Below are 24,211 nucleotides of genomic sequence, written 5' to 3' on the forward strand. Positions count from 1 at the left end.
TTTGAACAGGACCTGCCCTGTTGAACAATGGCTAAGTCCTCGCCTTCCATGTGCCAGGATCCCATATGGTTGCCAGTTCGTGTCCCTGCCCCTCTACTTCCCATCCAGCTCCCTGCTTATGGCCTGGGAAAACAGTGAAGAATGGCTCAAAGCCTTGGGACCCTGCACCCGCATGGGAGACCCAGAAGGAGCTCCTGACTCCTGGCTTTGGATTGGCCCAGCTCTGATCCGTTGTGGTCACCTGGGGAGTAAGTCATTGGATGGAAGATCTTCCTCTCTGTCTCTCCTCCTCTCTATACATCTGCTTTTCCAATAAAAATAAATAAACCTTTTAAGAAATTCTAGGGCTGACATGCTGGCACACTGGGAAACACTGCTGCCTGGGCTATCAGAATCACTTCTGGGAGCTACTTTGTGTTTGGCTGCTCTACTTCCAATCCAGCTCCTTGTTAACGGCCTAGGAAAGCAGTGACGGTGATCCAAGAAGTGGTTGAGCCTCTGCCACTCCTGGGGGGAGACGAAGATGAAGCTGCTGGCTCCTGGCTTTGGCCTGGCCCAACACTTTGCATTGCAGCCAGGCAGGGAGGCCGCAGGCAAACGGAAGAGCTCTCTGTGGGTGTGCACATCTCTCCCTCTGACTCAAAATAAATACATCTTTTTAAAAAATGGAATTCCATGAATGTTGATGCTACAAATGAAATATAACAGCTTGTAATTCTTACAAAGAACATGAGGTGGTGCTATTTTCTACCAATTCAGGTAAATTCGTACAACCCCTCAAAAACTATTGTGTTTTCTATTGTATCCAAATCTGTTATTTTCACTGATAACGCATTAGAAAATGCTGACAAGAAAAAAACTAAAAATAGTAAAGCATTACATTCTAGCTATGAGAAAAAATATTGGTAAATATATTAGTAAAGTTACATTTTTACTGGAACACTGCAGTGAACATTTGATATACACATTTTATATTGAAATTTAGGTGAGGAATAATCACTAAATATTAGATTTGCTACAGAGTTAGTTCCAGGAGAAATATGATCATCATTATTATTTTTATAAAAAATATCATATACTTCTTAGAAAAGCATATTGTTTTTAACAGGCTAAGACAAAAGGATGAAGAGAAAGTGATTAGCATTTTGTTATTCAATACTATTTAAAACAAAGTGTTAAACTGATCATTTGTAATGGGAAAAGTTAATACTGACTCGTACCTAGTAATAGGCTGAATTGATCAGTATCTTGAATGTGCAAAAACTGTTGAAATAAAATTATTTAGAGCATTCACAAACATTAAAAAGCAGTGAAAGACTGAGTTAATGTTCTTATATGTCTAGTGCTATATGAAGAAGTATATATTACACATATATGAATTACAACACTAACATGTATGCACAGTATATATTTTTATAATATATGTATGTATAAGTGTATATAATTAAAACATTAAATACCATGTATTTGTTGTATATGCATATATATGCAGCATATATATACATATTATCTAGTATACACATACAAAACCATATGTAATAATATTCTACTTAGTAGTCTAAATTCAGAAAGTATTGTTATTTTTGTAGTTTGTAAGTCATGGGTTGGAGTTTCCCTAAGGCTAGTCATGACTGCCCTTAGCAATGAGGCTGAAGTTATTCTTTCTTAAATAAAAATTCCCAACATTCCTTGTATATTATGGAATATAAGCATAAAAACAGTATTTTGGATATAAAAAGATAGTAACAAAATAGCAAAGTGTGATCGATAGAAAGTAACATGTATGGTCTGTGGGTCTCCTGGCCCGAGTCCTGGGGCCCATCTACTATGTGGATGTAGGATTTATGAGCCCCAGGGGTGGGGGATCCGGCAATATTTGGGACAACTAGCCCAGGTACAAGGATTCAACTGCAAGAACATGCCCTACTTAGTGAAAAAGGTAGAGCAATGAACACAGGCCCTATTGTAAAACAAGAATATGGCAGCTCATTGGTGCTGTAGCAGAAGAACAGAACTAACTGGACAACTACCCCAAACAAATGATGACAGCAAAAAATCTCAGTGAATGGAGCCAATGGACACTGGGAGGGTGACATCATCCTTGGACCAGTGAAACAGGCAGCATTTCAGAACTATCCAAGCCACTTGGACAGAATTCTTGGAATATGTGCACACTGAAACTCTAGGTTGATATGAGGTGGCAGTTCCTCTTCCCTGGGTGCTGGGATGTGCGGAAAGTTGTGAGTGGTTTCTCCCCTTGTTTTTCCCCTTCCCCCTCAGGAACAAATAGCAAATTTGGAAACAATGAATTCACCCAATTTTCCCTAAACCTCAATCCTTGCTACCCTGATCAACCATGCAATCATTATTTAAAAAATAAAATTAAAAAAAGTTTATTTTTCTTTCTATAATTCAACTCCTTTACCAATTGTGTGGCTTTATGCTTTACAATCTGGCTTTTGCTTACCCCACCCCAATTATTTTCTAATTTTTTAAATTAAATTTTTCTTGATGATTTACATACGAGGCAGGCACAAAGAGAAGGAGAGGGCCGAGAACACCCATGCACTGGTTCACTCCTGCTTTTCTCAGAATGCCTTGGATTGTGCTGAGGTCAGCAACAGGATCTGGGAATTCAGTCCAAGTGGGAGAAAGCCAATTACTACACCATCACAGATATTTCCCAGGGTCTGCTTTGGCAAGGAGGAGGAGCCAGTAACGGAGCAGAAATCTAAGCCAGGCACACCTCAATGAGGAATGTAAACACCTTACTGCTGGGATGATTGCCTACCATCAATTTTCCAATTTCTGATAAGCTCCTCCTTCTCTGCCCAATTCCATACTTCTCTATGGCACACAAAATCGAGGCACTCACACTTGTTTAAAATAGATAGGAAGCATTTGTGGAAAATTAATCGTCCTTTAAGTTATTTCTTTTGCATATTCATAACCAAGCTTCTTAGAGTAATTATGAATTCCTACAAATAAATAATTAAAAATTTTAAAATTTATTTTCATTTTACTTGGCAAACAGAGACACAGGGAGAAAAAGACTGAGGAAGAGAAGAAGAGAGCTTTACATTCTCTGGTTTACTCCTCAAATGGTCAAAACAGTCAGGATTTGGGTTCAGGCCAATGTTAAGATCCCAGAATCCAGTCTGGGTCTTCCATGAGGGTGTTAGGGACAAACTACTTGGGTTATTAACTGCTGCCTCCTAATCTGTGCATTGACAGGAAACTGGATTGAAAGCAGAGCAGCTGGGGCATAAATTAGGCACTTTGATATGCCACGCAGGCATTCCAAGAGACAACTCAAATGTCACGTCACATGCACGCCCCAAAGACTCATAACATTTTAAAAAGTACCTTCAAAGGAAAAGGCAACTGAAGAGCTGAATTCTACTGAATAACAAAAAAGCTTGAGTTTTAAAAAATAATTTCAATTCATCTAATAGCAAAAGTAAACAATGGGCAATATTAAGATCAGAAACAAGATATTAAGAAAAGTAAGAAAATTAGGGGTAGCATTTGCAAAAGACAATACTAAATTTTCTAAGTAAATGTTTAAATAATTTCCAGTCATCATCAGCACCATTCCCTGTTCTTGATGTTTTCGATACAAAACGTAATCTTTTGTTAGACCATCACCATGACCCACAGACTATAACGTTGGCATTGTCTACTAGATCTGCCTCTTCCTAAGACATTCAGGTACCACCCTAACTTAAGCTAACATCACTTTATATACAGATGGCTGTATCAGCTTCCCATACAATGTAATTCGGGGTCTCCTTACATAATAGAACAGGGAAGTGATTTTTTTTTTCTTAAACTCTACTTTCATTGAATCACTCCTATATAAAACTCTACAGTAATCTCTTAATTCTGTAATAACATTAACCATAATTTTATTAAAATGATACTATGCCCTTGGCACTGCTAAAGGCGCCATATTTTTTGGAGTTTAAATCTTTCCAAAATAAATATCACTGTTCCCAATTTATGGATAAGGAAAGTGAAACAGAAGGGGTGTCCACTAAGCTAACTAACCAAGTTCATACAGTTATTAAGTGACAAAGGTAAGACTGAAGCTCAGATCTGTCTCTATTCCAAATTCTTAACACACACAGCACCGCTTGACACAGAGTAAATAGTCAACAAAAATAACAAGTAAATGAAATACAATGCTATATTACCTGGCATACATAACATTAGTAGCCAAATTAATGTAAAATCTTGTATCTTACCCCAAACAAAATGCTGGCATTTCTTACACACTTACTAAATATCTGTTGAACTGAAGAAATTATGCCAGTATAATTAAGCACACAGAGAAAAGAATCTTATTATGATTTGCTATAACCCACATTGAATTTTACTTATTCCTCTCTTTATAGCACTAAAATTGCTTATTTACACTTTTGCTGTTATTATTGAACTAATTTCATTAGCATTCAATATAGTTGAAAATATAAAAAGGTTCTGTTGGTAGAAGAGAATATTGTTGTAACACTAAATATTGCGTGTGAACATGGTGGCCATGTATACCAAATTGCTTAGGGTGTACAAATTCCTAAACAGTCTGAACAAAATTCCTTGGAGATAATGTTTTAAAATTTTAATATAGAACAAATGTCACTGTCTAGCAATTTAAAGATATAAGGGACTTCAGAGTTCAATAACAAACACAGAGTTGTTATTTGAAACAAAAATGCAGCTCTTGAGAACAATCAGTTCCGTTTTCTAACAGCAGTTAGAGTATGTGGTCATAACCATTTTTCCCCCTTTTACAGAGGTCTCCAGGTGCACATTTTTAATGTATCCTAGCAGTTTCCAGTTAATGTTTTATATTTCTGTAGCTATTATTTTCTGTTGAAAGAAAACTAGTAAAGGTTGAGTCTAGAAAGGGAAAACAAAGGAAGAAGATCAATATTAACACTCTACAAATATTGACTTAGCAAAGTGACTTTCTTGTCTTTCTCTCATAGGAACTGATACTGAATAAATGACTTCTTCACAAGAAACACCCATGCAAAGTATCTGTTAAACATAAGAAGAATTTGCTTGCCAAGGCATCCAGTTAAATAATCTACTCATGTTAAAAATACAGGCATCATCATTTTCAAATGAAAGACTTTACAGTAACATTCTTACTATTTTTTACTTTAAAAATGTTATGGCTGGCCATGGGTGGAAACGTTACATTCCACAGAAAAATCTCAAAGAACTACTTCACAAATTTAACCGATTCTGAGAAATACTGAATAAATTACTCATGAACAATGTAAAAAAATTTTTTTTAGAAAAAAATCATATCTAGTAATTTTAAATACCATACCTTTATTAAATTTGGCTCAGTTAACTTTGGGTTTTGGTGACTATTAGCACTCATGGTAACTGTGAGAGAAACAGACGTTTTGAACTTTCTGGTGCTTGACAGCAAAGGATTCCTAGGACCACCTGTAACAAATGGTCATTAGTGGGTCTTACGTCATGAGAAGTTTTCAGTAAGAGTTTGTTTTCAAAGTGTAGAATAAAAGCCGTATTGACTTTGTTCTGTTTTTCCTGTTGAAATGAAGTTGGAAGTTTTTCTTACTTATCAGGCTTTAGTGAACCTTAATTTATGGCCCACTGATAAGATTCCTTGTTTCAATGTCATCTTTCAGTCTGATGTGTTAGTTTTATAAAATATAATGATCATAGCCAAATCAAGTTCCATAATAAAATTTTATATCAATAAATTCTTATTGTTAGGAGTGTCTGGGTATGAAACAAAAGTTGGATTTCTTTGCGTTTTACCTCTGGTAAGTTGTGATAAAAGAAAAAGTTTATCTAACTATGACCCTTCACTCCTAATTAAGAAATTGTTAATGATAAGGGAAATACCTTTGTTTGAGAATGACTCTGGATCTGTTTTTCTTAAGATTCTAGGTGAAGGCTTTGGTAGTGGTGATGCGTCTCTTTCAGGAGATCCTTCGATATGGCTTCCAAACTGTTGACGCCTCAGTTTACTATTAACCTCCAGTTTCTCCAGCGTAGTCTTGAGACATTGCTCATTGGTTGTCATATATAATTTACAAAACTATAGGAAATAAAAAAGCAGTCCAGTGGGCAAAACATTCAATCATACATTTGGGAGAAAGCAAATGCACATTAGTAGGCAAGGGGTAGACGGATAGATGGAATATATTTATTTCCTAGTGAACCTGGTTACTCATTTTATTTTCTTGAATCAGACTGACCAGCCTCAAGTGACCTAGCGAAATGCAGCCATGATTCAATGAGGAGGTCATACTCTGAGTGAAATAAAATGTTTCACAAGGAGAGGTGATTTATTATTATTTTTTTACAAGGCATGTGTAGACTTGCATTTTTTGTAATTTTTATGACTCTTCCATGCCAGACAAGGTTCATTTCTGAGTAGAGCCTGTGTGTGTGTGCATGCATACGCACATATTTTAACTTCATTATATTATTTTTGATGTAGTAATTGGTTACAATTGCTAGACTAGTGAGAATAAATTCTAAGTACCATGTACGCATAATATACAAGTAGTCACCACCAATATTAAAAAGATGCACTCATATAAAAACATCTTGATGTTTATTAGCTGATTTAATGATTTTATGATGTATGAACATGAGTACTGTAAATACATTCTATTCACATTTGTGAACTATACCTTAATAATGATAGAGACAATCATTTTTAAAAATATTTCTCCTTCACAGTATGCAAGTTTGTATGAATATGAGCTTATGTACCTTAATGTAGTCAAACTTTCCATCAGCATTTACATCTGCCAAATTAATTACGGCATTTACTTCTTCTCGGGTCATCTTTTCCCCTCTCTGAAAAAAAAAAAGCACCAATGTTTATCGTAAAGCAATATTATTAATCACTTTTTGAATTCATGGGGGTAGTATAAGGAATTAAAATTTTCCATAAGTCTGATCATATGGTTTCATTAGAAATTAGAGCATTATTCCAAGCAAGAATTAGACTGTTGGGGCTGGCATTTTGGCATACCAGGATAAGATCCTTCTTAGGAAGCCACTTGGAGCCCTGGTTCCTCTGCTTCTGAGCTGGATTTACGCTAAAATGCTTGGGAAGCAAAGTGGCCCAAGTGATTGGATTCCTGTCACCCACATGGGAAACCCAGGTGGAATCCCAAGGCTTCACCTGGCCCCATCCTTGTGTTTGCAGACACTAAAGAACTGAAAACAGATGGAAAATCTCTCTCTCTTTCTCTGTCACTCTGCATTTCAAGGAAATAATATCTAGCTGTTTTCTTTTAAATAGCCTTTTATGTAAAATTTGTTTTATTAAATTTTGTGTGGATGCTCCTAACTTGTTTTCTAAATTTTAACATTTTTATAGCAACAGTCAGAAGTAACTGCTACTGAATTTAAAGATATTTCCTAATACTACAACAAAAAACAGATCGCATTGCAAATTTCATCTACCCTTGTTTTCCTGTTAGTATATATGGACCCATCGCTGATTTTCAAAGAGTTCTAGACATAAAAGAATTGCACGGGAGCACAAGAGGATTACAACTCAGGCTCAATTTTATACTTTATTTTTTATTTATAAAGCACCTTTCATACAAAAAGGTCCCTAACTACTTTATAAATAACATGCATATAATTCATTTCAGCTGTCAATGAAATAGCTATTTTTAGCATGGACTTTGGAAGTCAAAACTAGATTTTAAGTTGTTTTGCATTATTATTTAACAGTTTCTAAGATCTTACCTTTGTTAGAAATTTATAAAGGTCATTGTGTAAAATATAGCCATCATCATTTATATCTAATTGCCTAAATGATTTTAACAGTTCTGCTTTTGAAGTGGGTTTTTCCTTCCTTAAAATCATGCAAAAATCATCAAAATTCAGTTTGGCTGTTTGAGGCGTCCAATATTTATTAATGGTCTTTTGCGATGGATTTCTTCCTGCATGTTGAAGAGCTGCCCAAGAAAACACGTACTGTTATTGAAACATTTGGAATTGGTATTTAAATATATTTCTTCTAATTATTCTATATAATACACAAACACACAAACACAAATACCAACACTATTGCCTTTGTTGTTGAGAATTGTCAATAAGTGCTTGACTTTCAGAAATAAAAATATACACATGACCAGCTACAGATTCTTAATTTATTAATGCCAGAATTTAGTAGATTTTCCCATTGTTGACAGTTTGATTTTCAATCTACATAGTTCCAATAACTGGTAACAGATGATAAACTTTTAGAGTTTTAGAGAAAAAAAAATGGAAGATGACCATCTACTTAATTATATTGAGACCATATGAGTAACTACAAAAGGAAAACAATTTTTATGAAATGAGGAAATAATTTGTTTCAAAATATTAAGAAGGCATATCTAAAATTTTATCATTACCAACAGCAGACTTGCAATATTATACTATAAATATCAAATATATGCACAAAAAGAAAACAATGTCTCTGCTGAAAATCAAGAATGTTAACTCTAGAGAAGATCATCACAGAAAGACAAGGATGCATACAGCTTTTCATTGTTAACCATTTCTTCCTATCTATCAAAGTTAAATGATAATGAGCCAAGAATGATTACATTCCATATACACTACAACAGAGTGGTTTTAAACAAGTGTAGTATGAACAGATGAACACAAATACCATGGTAATCTGAGATAAATCTTTGCATACTAAGATAAGCTATCTAAAATGAACCAATAATAAGTTTTACTAAGCACCACAGGAGGAATTAATAGAATCCTAAATAGTGTAACTGTCCAAAAGGATGCTGTAAAATTACATTATATAGAACGTTATGTTGGATAATTACAACTACTGTAGATGGGAATTAACAAGAGCTGTGCATCACAAATTAGCAGTAAATATGCAGATGCACATGAACGACATGACAGCCAGCTCCTACAAGTTAACAGAGGACTTCAAGTATCTCATTAAAAGATGGAAAGCAGGACAGTTTGAACAACACTCCTGGTTAGGCTTTGCAGCAAGGTCCTAGATCTGTGGGCACACTGCTATGGTCTTAGGCAGTTAATTCAGGATCATGAGTTTGGAAGGCACCCTCCCCTCACCCCTGCCAAACACACACACACACACACACACACACACACACACACACACACATCCATGCAATTCTTTCTGCCAACCTGTGAGTGAAATGTGCCCACCTATCATCACCTAGAACCTGAGAGGGCGGTATTGCAATGTTGCAAAACCGTTTCCCTCTCAAGTCCCCATAAAGACCATGACAGGGAGGGGCTTGGTCTCTTGGTCATGTGCTTCCATCTCTGTCATGTTTTGATTAGACCTCCCCAGTACCCACTTGCTCTCTGGCTTCCCATGGACAGATGCAGAGGGTAGGTAACCCTTGGACACGGCCTACATATGCCTGCATTCTTGTTGCCAGCCATATCTGTATGTACTGGCTACATGCCGTACCCAAAATGGCGCCGGCCAGAGAAGCCACATCTTGGTGTTTGGTGCAGAGTCACGTAGCCTTCGCAGTACTGCGCAGGCGCCTAGCGCATGCGCAGTGAGCTGCGGCGCGGCAGGCACGTAAACACTGGGACTGACGAATCCAGTCGCCCAGAACCCTGCGTAATCATGACGCCGACCTATCATCGGCGGAGGCGGGGCCAGACAGCACATAAGAGCAGACAGACTGCCGGGATCTGGGCCTCTTTCCGCTTCATGTTGGTGTGCACAATAAATTTTACCGCAGGAGGCTTCACTCGCGTCTGCGTCTTATTGCTGGGCGGTAAGACACGTGGGCGCGACACATTCTGCACTCTCTGTTCACTGATTTGGCAAGTCGGTGAAGATGCAAATGACAAAATATTATTTCAATTTTGTGTACATTCAAGAGTTCCAGGAGTGGTAAGGCCTAGCAGTACTGGAATGTGCACAGAGAAGCCAGGAAAAGGTTAATGAATGTCTGCTGCTTTGTAAAGGCATCCAGGTTGTTCACTGCATGTCTCTCAGGATAATTTATATTTCTGGGGAAGCTGGAACATAGGTCTTCACAGTAATGATCATTTGTTCCTCTCAGGGTTTCAGACTGTATCGCCATGGTGACTAATTTCTAGTGGGCACTGCCATCACCAAGCACAGTTAATAAAGACTCCTTAATACATCCTAGACTTATCTGGTATGATCTTTTTCACACCCCACAACAATACTGAGGTAGGCATGACCAGCCAATAGACCTCAGAAATGATTTCTCACTTTTGGCATAACAAAGCTAACAATTTTTCAGAATACAGACCACTCAAGTAACACCCCTGGAACATTCTTTTCCTCATCAGTCTCCAAGTCAACATCAAACACCATCTCTGTCCCAGAGTGCTCATGTAGTTTGACAGCAAGGAGCGATGCACTATCCCTGCCCACCCACTCAGACACAGCAGAAAAGACTGAAACTTTTGTCTCACGCACTATCCCCCCGTCCTGATCCTCTCCACACTAATCAGAGGTCTGTAACCCCCTCAACCATGTATTTAATATTTAAATTAATTTGTATAAAAGGGAAAAAAAAGAAATATCACCAAAGAAATAGTAATCAGATCAGGGTAACAAATACAGATATTTGTGAGTCAGTTATATTGGACAGTACTGTGCACAAGCATAAATAAATTGATTTTTTTTTTCTGATATAAATTCTTAACTCCAAAGGAATTTTACATCCATGAGGAAGTCTACATCTGAAGTGTAAAATTGCTATTTGTGGTTATGACTTATGGTTATATAACATATTAGCAAATCTAGCAATAAAGAAAAATTTTCCAATCCAGACGCTGCCAGTGAATTGAGTAGGTTAAACTTTGGCACAGAAACGGAAACAAGCTAATCGGGAGGTAACTCGCCAAGTTGACAGAAGTTTCAGCTTAATAATGGCCATCTTCCATTCAGCTATAGAGCCTCTGTGGACATTCAGAGCACTGGAGATGGCATGTTTTTTAATTCCCATAGGTTTATTTTAGATACCAAAAGTCTGAAATACCAGACTACCCTAGAAACCAAAGATATGCAAATAGTCTAGTAAGGATTCTAAATGAGTCTTTAATTAACACATTAACGCAACCAGAGAAATGTCATCTGTTTCATAACTCCATGCACAGCCATCTCCCACTCTGTAAAAGCAGAGAATACAAGTAAAATTTAGATGACGCTGTGATTTGAAGGTTAAGAATCCATGTGAAAGAAAATGATATTTCTGGTCCCACTTGGGGAAAACAAGTGTGTAATTCTTTCCTATGAGTAGAACTTCAAAATGCATTTGTTGTTGGCTTCAGTAACAAAGACAATATTGTTTTAAAAAATGTTTTAAATTATAAAAGGGCAACTTTCTCAGGAAAAAAAAATTTCCTTATATCACAGCTCATGCTCAATAAAAAGATATTCTTATATTTAAGAAGTTGCTATAATTTAGTAACTACTAACTTCAATCTCAATATTTAGAATTAGTTGGATTCTATTAAGTTTTATCATAGTTAAAACATGTGTACCAGTACTTATATAAAAACTGACATTCTGATCATCTGCCAGGATTTACTTAAAAGTTCTAAATGAGTCTATATCTGTACTATTTATAAATTGACAAAAAGTACCCTCTTCAGCAGTATATATAATAAATTGAGAAACAGAAAAAGGAGCGTTAGAGTTCTGGCACCGCTTCACTTAGCCTTAACATGGAAATGTCAGAGCACATGTGAAATGCATACCTGGCAGAAACAGAGGAAAGACAAAGTAATTAAGAAAGGGACATCCCTGGTTCACATTACTCCTTTTAAACCAGATTATCTGGGAAAAAAAATTACAACGTTGCACAGTTATACTGCACCATAACCTCGAAAGTATATGTAACACTTTAGAGACACAGAAGCCATTGCTACACTTTTAATTTCCTGACATCACTTTAGTAATATATACCCACTGACTCACAAACTAAATGCATTGCAACAGTATGCATGGTAACTTTTTAAAAACAAGATTATGTATCTGAAAGGCAGGTTGATAGAGACAGAATGAAATCTTCCATCTGTGTGTTCACTGCCCCAAACAGTCCCAACAAGCAGAGCTGAGCTGGTCTGAAGCCAAGAGCCTGAAACTCATTTCAGGCTGCCATGTGTCTGAATGGGACCTGAGCACTTGGGCCATCTTCCCTTGCTTTTCCAGGAACCTTAGCACAGAGTCAGACTGGAAGCTGAGCAATCGGAACTCCAACCACGGCCCTTTGGGATGCCGGCACTGCACAGAGCAAACTAAACTGCACAGTACCAGACTGCATGGTAAACTTTTAAGCTTAACAGATTCATTAGGTCAGCCTATTTCAAAAGAATAAAGAGAAAAATCTCATTTTGCAAATAATGACAGTGGGTGGAAGATCTCTACGCCTTTCAAATGAATACATTTTTAAAAATCATAATTGGGCTACCATCCATATTAACATGTATTGAAATACTGATTGTATTAATATATTTTGAGATATTGAAATAATGAGTTATTACCACTTAAAATTCAAAATTTACTATTTTACTATCTTTAAAATAATATAATCAAGGTAAAAGTAAACGTGACTTGAAAAATGTTTTATTCATGTGTGTTCTCATGATTCTACAAGTATCTCTTATTTATGCATTAAATAATTGCGAATGTTTTCAATTCTCATATTCCCAATATAGATTTCCTCAAGGCATTGCTGCAGAAAGCTATTGGAATTTAGAGTTTAAGAAGCTATTTCTAGCTGGGAAAATGGCTCAGCTTCTCCCAGTGGCAGGGGATTACCCTTGATGAAACCGACAGGAGTGCTCAGTTACCTATCACTGTTGTTTACTCAATACTTCCTGACACTTGACACCTCCTGAAGCACCAAATTCAGTGACTGGGGGAGATTTGTTACCAGAAGAGTTTAAAACTGGTGATGGAGAGAAGCAGTAAGTGATTCCCCCAACCAAAACAAAAACATCTGAAACAAATAATAACAAAAATATTTTTTAAAAATCTCAAGACTCCTAACATTCACTTAAAAGTTCACTTATCTCCAAATACTTTTACAATTATTCAACCCACTTTTTAATATGTCCTTTACATTTTTTTCAGAGTAAAATCCAGACTACTCACTCAGAAGCCATTAGCACTTAAATCCCACTATTGTGAATCTCAAACCACCAAATTGAGAATTTAGAAAAATTTTAAGCAGTAACTGATGAAAGCTTTACATATATTGCCCAGCCTATACCCATTAGAGATTTTGAAGTTCCTAAAATATGCAAGTATACAAAATGGCATAACAGCTTACTGTAGTTTCATCATACAACTTTAAGAAGTTGGGATAATTCAGTAAAATACAATGGTAATTACAGTTTTTCTGAATTACTTTCAACCAATAAGACAAAGGATTTAAATTTTAAAAGAGTTTACCTAAGTATAGTTGCTCTTTAGAAACAATGTTTTCTAAGCTGCTTTTGAAGACAGTGAGGTAGGCAGCTCGGCAATTCATATAAAATAACTTCTCTTCAGTTAATGTATGTTTCTTTGTTCGAGGACTCTCTGAAGGCATCGGTTTCTGACTGGCAGAAGCAGCATCACTTCCAGGACCACTGGCCATCCTATTAGAAAACAAACAAATTTGTTTTAGTATATGTGCTAAAGCGAGCACAAAAAAAAAGAAAGAGAAAATTTGTTTTAATCTAATGTTAATTAATCACCTAAAATGCAGATATCAACATGGCTTTCCAATGTTGGGAGAACAAGATATTTAAAATATTTTACACGTGGGAGAACAAGAATTATAACATGTATATATGAAAAAATACAGACATGAACGGTTTTTCCCCGGGTCTTGCTAGTTTGCCTTGAACCGAGGCAAATATTATACCGTTGGGAGAAAAGCAGCAAATAGCTGGTTGGCATTTTGGGCCTGGTTAACGCCAAATTTGTGTTAATAGACCAGTGTGTCAGCATAGTTGCCTATTCTTTTTTTTTTAAATATGTGGGGAAGGCAGGGAACACCAGGCCAGCACACACCAGCCTGGCCCCTGGAGTGGCAGAGGGCTGCAGATTGCCTGGGAAAGGTCTGGGAACATGTTGGCGTGGAGAATGCTGGCGGCATGTTTGACAGAGGAGCAATGACTTCTGTGCTCTTCTGCAGACTGGACCACTGCATCTGCAAGGAGGTGAGAAGCTGAGAGAGGGTGGTTTAGAGGGGAGAAACTGGAGGGCATGTCTGGGTCAGGCCAAGGCACTCACCCACCTGGGAAGCCTGGGCTGAACTAAATAGCACCATTTGCCGCCTACTGGTGTTCACAAAAGCTGGGACTGCAGAGCGTGCCTGGTTGGGGTAGGCCACAGTGCCTGCCTGCTAGTGTCAGAACGGGAGATAGGCCATGTCAGCCTGGGCCACAGCACCCACCAGAATGTGAGAGAACTGGATCTGGGCGCATACTTTGTGGGCTCAACTCTGTGTAACTGTAGCAACCTCTGGTCTATGCAGAGACCTGGGGGTGGTAACTGGCTGAGCCAGGCTGGACATTGCAGAACTCACTTAACACTTACTAGCATTTGTGTGAGCCAGGTCTGCAGAAAGCCAGGCTGCAGCACCCACTGACAGGCATAACAGGCAGGACAGGATACAGGCTGCATCCAGCTGGGTTTAGGCTGCAATATCTGCCAGCGAGAGCTGAGACTGCGGGTATACCATGTTAGGTCAAAGCACTCACCAGCATACGCAAAATCCAAGTGAGAACAGGCCTGGTAGGGGAACTCTGGGGATTCCCCTGCAGCTGTGGCTTCCACTGATAGGCATGAGTCAGGGCTCAGGGCAGGGCAGGCCAGGCTGGGATCTAACACTTGTTGGCATACTACTGATTGGGTCTAGGGGTGGGTAAGGCTGGGCCAGTCCACGGCACATAGTAACACAAGTGAAAGCCACATGGGGTGCAGGCTGAACTAGGTTGGATCTCAACACCCACCAGCTCATTAGGACATGAGGACTGGTTCTGAGAGTGGGCCAGGTTGGGCTAAGCTTCTGCACCTGCTAGTCAGAGCTGAGCCTGGGGGTGGGCCAGTCTGGGCAGGAATGTAGTACCCACTGGTGTGAGAGAGAGCAGAACTGTGTGCCAGGATTGGCTGACAAGTCATGCCAGGTTTTTCTACAGTTCCACTGGGAGGCACAAGATCCAGAACTGGGAGCAGATCTAGCAAGCGTACTGTGGCCTTCCTCTGCTGGGTTTCAGCTCCTGCTGGTGAGCATAAGAATCAGCCTGGGAGTGGGCAAAGCTATTCAGGGTGGAAGCACCTGCCACCATACATGTGGGTTGGACCTGGGTGTGGATTGGGCTGAACTAAGCTGCAGCACCTATGGATGGGCATGAGACCCAGATGGGATGTGGGATGGATCAAACTAGGCCTTAGCACATACTGGTACAAAAACCGGGGCTAGGAGGGACCCTGGTGGGAGTTACTGGGAGGTCATCCCATCTATGCTGCAACATCTGCTGGTGTGCATGAAGACCAGGCCAGTGGGGGCTGGCTGTACTGGGACACAGCACCCATCAGTTCCTGTGAGAGATGGGGCTAAGGGCAGATCACCAGGCAGCTGCATCTCCTGGTATGTGCTTTGGCTGTTGCAGGTGACAGACCAAACCCGACCCTGCAAGGACTGGCGCACGTGAGCATAAAGTCTGAGGTCACCCTTGGTGAAATTTCTTGGGGCAATTTCCACCACAACTGATGGATTCAAACCCTAGGCAGAGAGAAAATCACAACGTATGTGGGATGACCTTGAAGTGCATGCATCAGGACTGGGCCTCCTCAGTTGCTGATACCTGTGCAGTAGACAGCATGACCAGATGCACACGGATCACATGACAACCAGCTCACCTAGGTCAACAGGGGATGTCAAGTGCCTGGTCAGAGGATGGAAAACAAAATAGGTTGGACCACTCCTCTGACCAAGCTTTGCATGTGGATTCCTGGGCATGTGGATGCACCAAGGTGGATTTGGTCAGCCAACAGATCTGGGTAAGATTTTCTTAACCCTGGTGCAAAGAAGCCGACAATGTCTCAGAACCATCCAAACCACTCAAGCAACCCTCAGAACAGCTTCCAACATTATTGTATCCTGCTTTCACTTTAAAATACACTCCAATCTGACAAACTGAATATTTCAAGTTCAATCGTAAGATAACACAGGGAGGGTTGGTCCCCTTCAGGACCCACTGGGTCTCTACCAAGGAGACCTAAATCACACCTTCTTGCAACATATAGCTCTTATACACCTGGGAAAGAAGATAATAATTGCTTGGCATGGATGAAATACCCTGTGTATAACACACGGACTAGATTGCCTGCCTGAAGCGTTCCTATTACAGCAGATTCGGAAGGATCCCACAGGGATGTGTCACAGTCTGGTTGTCTCAAATTGGTATCACTCTAATGAAACACCCAAGTTTTAAACACCCAGGAGCACACATGTCTCCTCACGAATGTGAAAGGAAAATGCGCCGAGGAAGGCAGCATGAATGTGCACGTCGCAGCTAACAATGTCCAAAGACCGGCATTCTTCATTCTTGACAAGGTGAAACTCCTGGAACGTGGAAAGCCCACGGCTTCCAGGTATCCATCCTCTCCAGTCCTGAGACGAAGGACTAAACTGAAGTAGAAAGATCCAGTTGCACCCCTCTAGCTTGGAAGCGTCCTTTATTGGGAACTCCAGCCCGAGACCGGGATAGGGGCGCAGAGAGCGCGTGGCAGCCGACTGGGGCTGCACCAACAGCCAGGCACACACAGCAGGAGCAGCGCCCTGGAGGCAAGGGGCCCTGGGCTGCCGCCGGGCAGTCGCCAACCCCGCTCCCGCAACCTCGCTCTACTCCTCTGTTCCCCGGGGACTGTGGAACATCCAAGTGTTAGTAAGACAAAGGAAGCAAGTGGGAGGAGAAGCAGCCGCACAGCGCGGGGCAGGCGAGGGAAGACACGGAGACAGCGTTTGGCTACCTAATTCCAGCTCACAGCCAATTCCTTCGAGCGATTCGCCGACCCCGTCTCAAGGCCGCCGGACACGCAGCGGCCCGACTCCAGTTACCATGGCAACCGCGCCTCTCTACAACCGGAAATGAGACGCAGAGCACCTCTTGAAAATGGTCCGGCTAGAAATGTTAGAGATTTCTTGTTTATTTACTTATTTTTATCCTGAGAGAACGGAGATGGCTGTATCTGACCCTCTGTTGGGGAGTTCCAAGGGCCAGAGTAGTCGCAGAAGGTTCTCTGTTTCTCTCTGGAGGGACTGCCTGCAGTCATGGACCCAACCTCTCCACACGGCCGGCGTTCTCGCAGGGAGGGCGTTTCCGGGGGGACCGCGTTAGGTGTGACACGCCTCCTGCCCGCCTGCCCGCCTGCCCGCGCTTTTCGCCTTTGCTTGGGGACGTTCTCGGCTGGTTCCGGTCAGCGGCGTGCTGCGTCCTTGGCTCCCGCAATGCCGTAGGTATCGCCCTCGGTTGTACGTTACTGGGTCCCTCTCTGTGCCAGAAGAGCAGAGCTTACGTAGCCCTGGTTGTTCTCTGAGTGAAAATGACCCTCTCCTGTCGACAGTTCCCCGTGAAGCCGCTGGACTCTGTCCATTTCAGGACGGTTTCTGACAGCCGGAGGCTCAGGACTGATTAGGCGGGGTCCAGCTCCTAGTGAGCCGCAGAGTGAAGTGAGGATTGCAGCAGGCTCTTGTCCGTGCACGCACACGGACTGGGCGCTGAAGGCGGGAATTCCAGATGCCACCGGTACTCATCCACTGGGGCTTCCGTTTTCTTCCAGATAAAAATAGGTTTGCGCCGAGTGATTTCTGAATTCCCACCCAACACTAACGGTCTGGCTGTTGGGAGTGAGCTGAGTGGGCATAGGCACTGTGTGAAGTCGTTTAGGTTTGTTCTTCCAACGCCGGCTGCATCTTGAGAAGACAGAAAGCCACTGAATGTTTTCGGGGCGAAGGGAGTTTTGTTTTTTTGTTTTTTGCTTTTCTTTTAACATGTGAAATGCTTTTCTGACTGCTTCTTGTTCCCAGGTTTGAATCTTGGTTCTGCTTCTCAGCTTTGTGATCCTTAGATAGTTACTCATTGTACTCATCAATAAAGTTGTTGTTCAACAAATACTTAGTTGATTGATAAGGTTTCTGCCTTTAAAAATACCTCAAAGTTCACACTGGATTAATATTTGCACAATACTGAAGTTAAACACACCTTTATAGCAGCTGTTTCTGTAACTAATCAGATGCCATGTTAGTGCTTTTCGCCCTTCTATCTTTTCCTTGATAAAGCTTCTTGCACTGCTTTCTTGGTGGCATTTCTGCTTAGCTTACTGCTTCATGGTGATTCAACCCAGGCTTCTCAGCCTGCTTCCATGAGAATTCACTTTGTTCTGTTGTGGGTGATGACTAAGTAACATTATGAGATTTCAGTGGCAGCAGTGTGTTTCCTGATGTAGAATCTTGTTTCTGAGAGCATTTTAAGACGTGCTGTCTTTTCTGTGACGAAGGAAGCTGAGTAGAAGCTGGTTCTACGAAGCTCCTATTACCGTGCCTGTTTGCTTCCTCGCAGCTGATGAGAATGTCAAGGACACTGGTTTTTGTTTTTTGGATTGATTACAGACACGTGAGTGAAATGATATGTCAGGCCAAGTTAGCCATGTAAACATATTCTTTGTACCAAATAATCAAAGTTTTGTCATTTCTTTTACTTAAATATATACTCTATTTTTTGAAGTTGGTAAAATTGCTCATAATTTGAATATGTAAATACAGTAAGTATAAAATTTAAGTGTAATGCTTTCCAGCTTGTTAAAATCGGTAATGTAAGAGAAGAAAGAATAGATCCTTTTTGCAGATTCTTTTTTTTTTTTTAAGATTTATTTATTGTTATTGGAAAGGCGGATACACAGAGGAGGAGAGACAGAGAGGAAGATCTTCCATCCGATGATTCACTCCCCAGGTGGCTGCAACGGCTGGAGCTGTGCCAATCTGAAGCCAGGAGCCTGGAGCTCGTCTAGGTCTCCCACGCCGGTGCAGGGTCCCAAGGCCTTGGGCCATCTTCGACTGCTTTCCCAGGCCACAAGCAGGGAGCTGGATGGGAAGCAGGGCCTCCAAGATTAGAATCAATGCCGATATGGGATCCTGACATGCAAGGCGAGGACTTTAACCACTATGCTATCGTACCGGCCCAGATTCTTTTTTTAAAAGTTACATTTCCTTTTTTATATTGTAAGGTAGTTTTTAATTGAATATCATTTATAGATACAATTCGAAGAGTATAAAGATGTTCCCATTCCTGCACTCTCCCTCTTTCTATAGTTTTGTTCTTTCTATAGTTTTTGAGATAGTATATTTTAAAATTTTTATTATAGTCAAGAGTTTAATGCTTCACCAAATAAAAATTTTAGCAAGTGAAAAGCAAAAAGAACCTAGCTTAATCTGACTATAAGCAAGGGCTGTAAATGAGTCTCTAGTGGAAAGATGACCATTTCACCCTTACGCAGTACATTTTAAAGTAATACCAGATCATTAAAACTTCGGTAGTATAACATTCTATAAAACAAAACAAGCTTCATTTTTATTGGAAAGGCAGATTTACAGAGAGAGGGAGTTAATTCATCTGTTGACTCACTCCCCAAATGACTACAACTGGAGTGGAGCCTGTCTGAAGCCAGAAGCTGCTTCTGGGTCTCCCACATGGTACAGGACCAAGTACGCAGGCCATCTTCCACTACTTTCCCAGGTTATTGGCAAAGAGCTGGATTACAAATGGAGTGACCGGAACTCAAACAGGCGCCCATATAGGATCCTGGCACTACAGGCAGAGTTCTAGTGTGTCTTACCCTCAGCGCTGGGCCCCCAGTATAACATTTTCAGCCATTGGTTTGGCAAAGATATAAAACAAAAATTGACAAGAGTGTATTTGCAGCAGTACTAATACACACATGTATTTCTATTACCAGACCTTGTTTATAGTGGTGTGGAGAACTCTTTTAATAGTTACAATCTCTGAAAGTCCTTAAAATTACAAAATGACTAGATTCTGGATAAATTTCATCTTTAATTGCATTGGTGCACTCTAAGGAAGTGAATTAAAACCAAACTACAAGTACAATGCATAATAATCAACAGAATTAGGTTCTAACGATTTGATAAAAAGGGATTATACAGACCTTCTGAAGAAAACAAAGTTGAATCACAAAAACCAGCAAATAATGAGAAAATACTCAAAAAGTAACCAGGCGGGAGCAGGTATTGTGTGGTGCAGTGAGGTAAGCCACCGTTGTGGAGGCCTGTATTCTCTCTTTAAGTGCCTGGGCTGTAGGTCCACCTCCACCTCTGCTTTCAGCCCGTCTTCCTGCTACTATGCCTGGGAGGCAGCAGATTTCCAAGGAGAAAAGATACAGAAGGAGTGACAGTGCTGCCATCTGCTGGTAAACTACCCAGATCCTTATATGAGCTGAGTCTGGACTAAGCTGAAACTAGAGACTCAAATGGCAGGCTGGAATCTAACTGCTTGCAGCATAATTGTCACCTCCCAGGGTACAGATAGCAAGAAACTAGAGTTGGATCCAGGCATTCCGGTAAGAGATGCTGGTGTCCCAAGCAGTGCCTTAACAAGCAGGTCAATTATTTGTTTATAGTGTTTTATCCAAAGGTAGCCCATATAGTGTAGTATGGTCAGAACCCAAGCAGAAAGCTCGTGTTTTACTTGCTTGTGTAATAAGATGAGAGCTTGCAATTACTGGACTTGCTTGAAAATAAAGTGAAAATCCTGGGAAGTGGGTAGCCACAAAATGTGATTATATACTGCCCAAATCTTTGGCAGATCTGTGTAAACACTGAGGAAACTCATTAAAACCTGGCAGATAGCACTAACTAGAATGCTGAAAGAACTGAGCAGAAATTTCAGTTCCTGCCCATCACAAGAAAGAAAGAATATAGAGTTTGAATTGACTCAAACTAGATGCCTATCCAAACAAAATTGAGTTGTCAAGAGTAAGATAACAGAATTCAGAATCTCTGTCATGTCATGAAGTATCCAGCATACAATGAAGTACTACCAGACTTGCAGAAAGAAAAAGAAAATATGATCCTTTGTTGAGAAAAAATTTGTGCTGAAATTGGCTTCAACATGGCACAGATGTTTAGAATTAGCAAAGACATTAAAGGACTCATTGTAAGTATGTCCAAGGACTTAAAAAGTTGAGACATTGATTGTCACAATGAGGAAGTCTCCAGGGAGCCTTAGAAGAGAAATAGAAAATTAAAGAAGTAAATGGAAATGCTACGTCTTAAAGCATATCTGTCATAAAAGTATTACCTGAGCTTTTCTGGAAGAAGTGAATTTGAAGATATTACAATAGAAACCATGTAAACAAAGGAATAAAAGGGGGAAAAAACAGACCCTTCATGACTGATGGAACAACATCAAATGGTCTCGCTTGTACTTAGTGTTGTAGAAATAGAATAGGGAAAACAGTATTTTAATAAATGATAACCCACATTTTTGCACTGAAAATATGAAATTACAGATCAAACTCTCCACCAACCCTTATCTGTAACTTCACCTCTGAAACAAGTAAGTCTTGTTTTTTTTTAACATTTATTTAATTTTTATTGGAAAGGCGGATATACAGAGAGGAGAGACAGACAGGAAGATCTTCCATCCGATGATTCACTACCCAGGTGAGCGCAACGGCCAATGCTGTGCTGATCCGAAGCCAGGAGCCTCTTCCGGGTTTCCCACGCAGGTGCAGGGTCCCAAAGCTTTGATGGGAAGTGGGGCTGCCGGGATTAGAACCGGTGCCCGTATGGGATCCTGGGCGTGCAAGGCGAGGCCCTTAACCACTGTGCCACTGCGCCGGGCCCAAGTAAGTCTTTAAAAACAGGAAGAGAGGACCACAAAGATGCCAAAGCAATTCTAGTTTCTGGAGAAAATATATGAGAATTTGTTACAATCTGGGTGGGTGAAAATTCACTGAAAGAAATAAACATAGAAAAAAAAGTTGAGATTTCATTTAATTTTAAAATGATCATTTTTTAAAAGACTTATTTATTTCTTTGGAAATGCAAATTTACAGAAAGAAGGAGATAGCGAAAGATCCTCTGTCCGCTGGTTCTGCTCCCCAAGTGGCCACAATGGCGAGAGCTTCCTTCTGATTTTGCACCCTGGGCCATCCTCCACTGCTTTCCTCAGCCACAGGTAGAGAACTGGATAGGAAGTGGAGCAACCAAGACAAAAACCGGTGCCCATGTGGGATTCCCATGTGTGCGAGGCAAGTTTAGGCACTGAGCCATCACACCAGGACCTTACAGTGTTAATCTAAAGATACCATAAAGCAGATGAATTTTCAAGCAACTGAGAGGATGTATCTACAAGGTCTATATCAAATAGCTTATGTTAGGGAAATAAAGAGATCTTGGGTTTAGTGCTATGGCCTAGTGGATAAATTCAGCATCACATGCTTTAATTTGTTATTTCCTCTAAAAGATACAGTATTACATCAATGTACTTATACCAAAAAAGCAATGGAACTTGATCAAAGGAATGTCAATTAAACCCAAGATGAAGGATCATCCACAAAAGTTGAAGTTAAAATACTCCGTGTTCTTGAAAAATGTCAAGGTCACAGAAGCCAAAGACATGTTGAAGAATTATTCCAGACTAAATGAGATAGATGGGATAGTTCAGTGCAGTGAGTGATCTAAGATTGAATTCTAGACTTAGAAGGACATTTACTTTTGGGAGTTCATATCAAATCTTGTCAATCCTGATTTGAATATGAATTGCCAATAGTATTTTATCAATGATGAATTTTTTAAATGTTGGTAGTTATGTACTTATTTTTATAAAACACATGAAATATTGATGAATAAAGATGGACATTGTCTCAGTTTTCCATGGTTCAGGAAAAAATTCACATTTGCATATAATAAAATGTCATGTATGTATGTATGTGTAAGTAGAATGAGAAAGTAAATGGGACAAAACGTAAACGTGGTAAATCTGGTTAAAGGATAACAAGAGTACTTACTGAACTTTTAAAAAGTTACATAAAAATTTAGTTATCCTGGGCCCTGCGCCGTGGTGGCACAAGTGGTTAAGGTCCTCACCTTGCACGCCCAGGATCCCATATGGGCGCCGGTTCTATCCTGGCAGCCCCGCTTCCCTTCCAGCTCCCTGCCTGTGGCCCGGGAAAGCAGTTGTGGACGGCCCAAGGCGTTGGGACCCTGCGCTCGCATGGAAGACCCAGAAGAGGCTCCTGGCTTTGGACCAGCATAGCATCGGCCATTGCGCCCACTTGGGTAGTTAATCTTCCTCTCTGTCTCTCCTCTCTGTATATCCGCCTTTCCAATAAAAAAATAATAAAAATAAATCTTTAAAAAAAAATTTAGTTATCCAAAAGCTCATTGAATTGTTAAAAATCTCAATGAAGAATTTAACAGTAGATCAAATACAACTAAAGGAGGAATTAGAGAAACCGAAGATAAATCTGAAGAAATTACCCAAAATAAATCTCTATGAATCTGAGTTTCCAATAAAAATACATCTTTATAAAAAAATTGAAGAAACTAAATATGCAACAATTTTAAAATTTAAGACTTATATTTTAAACTAAAAATATAGTTAATTAAGTATGCATTTATTTATTTAACACCCATTTGCCAATCACTTGTGCCAGGCTCTGGGCATTCAAAATTCCTAGGAATTTTGATTTTTTGAAAGCATTTATTTATACTGGACAGGCAGAGTTAATAGCAAGAGAAAAAGAGACAGAGATTGCCCATCTGCTCGTTTACTGCCTTAAAGGCCACAGTGGCCAGAGCTGGACTGATCAGAAGCCCTTGAGTTTCTTCCAGGTCTCCCACATGGGTGCAGTGGTCAAAAAACTTGAACCATCCTCTGCTGCTTTTCCGGGACATTAGCAGGGAACTGGATTAGAAGTGGAGCGGCCGGGAATAGGACTGACACTCCTATAGGAAACCAGCACCAGAGATGGAGGATTAGCCTGTATGCTATGGCACTGGCCCCAGTAATTTTAATCAGTGGAAGAGATCAGCAGATGTTTTAAAACTTACAATCCATCAACTAACAAACAAGATAAACATTTCTTGGTCAGGAGAAAAACACCAGAGCTCAGGAATAAGTGCTGTTGGGTTGGAATGGA

General features: G+C 40.1%; 2 protein-coding genes across 4 annotated transcripts in view; one reads left to right on the plus strand and one right to left on the minus strand.

Annotated features, from left to right (window-relative positions):
• Positions 1–17,030, minus strand: part of EFCAB7 (EF-hand calcium binding domain 7) — a 39,182-nt gene extending 22,152 nt beyond the window's left edge. Inside the window, exons 1-6 of the mRNA XM_040978641.1 lie at positions 17,021–17,030; positions 13,448–13,635; positions 7,759–7,970; positions 6,766–6,852; positions 5,887–6,082; positions 5,339–5,460 (exon numbers count right to left, since the gene is read on the minus strand). Coding sequence (XP_040834575.1) covers positions 5,339–5,460; positions 5,887–6,082; positions 6,766–6,852; positions 7,759–7,970; positions 13,448–13,634 — 804 coding nt within the window. The 5' untranslated portion in view covers position 13,635; positions 17,021–17,030. The remainder of the gene's footprint in view (positions 1–5,338; positions 5,461–5,886; positions 6,083–6,765; positions 6,853–7,758; positions 7,971–13,447; positions 13,636–17,020) is intronic.
• A 396-nt stretch (positions 17,031–17,426) lies between these two features.
• The window catches only part of LOC121155229 (integrin subunit beta 3 binding protein), a 52,290-nt gene continuing 45,505 nt past the window's right edge, over positions 17,427–24,211 (plus strand). The window contains exon 1 of one of the 3 annotated variants that reach the window (XM_040978425.1): positions 17,427–17,503. In XM_040978425.1, coding sequence (XP_040834359.1) covers positions 17,499–17,503 — 5 coding nt within the window. In that variant the 5' untranslated portion in view covers positions 17,427–17,498. Of the gene's footprint in view, positions 17,504–21,712; positions 21,729–24,211 lie in introns of those variants that run through there. The other 2 variants (XM_040978427.1, XM_040978428.1) reach the window with 2 other exon arrangements.

Source organism: Ochotona curzoniae, unplaced genomic scaffold, assembly GCF_017591425.1.
Source record: "Ochotona curzoniae isolate NIBS_2020 unplaced genomic scaffold, NIBS_Ocur_1.0 contig_291, whole genome shotgun sequence".
Classification (NCBI taxonomy): Eukaryota; Metazoa; Chordata; class Mammalia; order Lagomorpha; family Ochotonidae; genus Ochotona; species Ochotona curzoniae.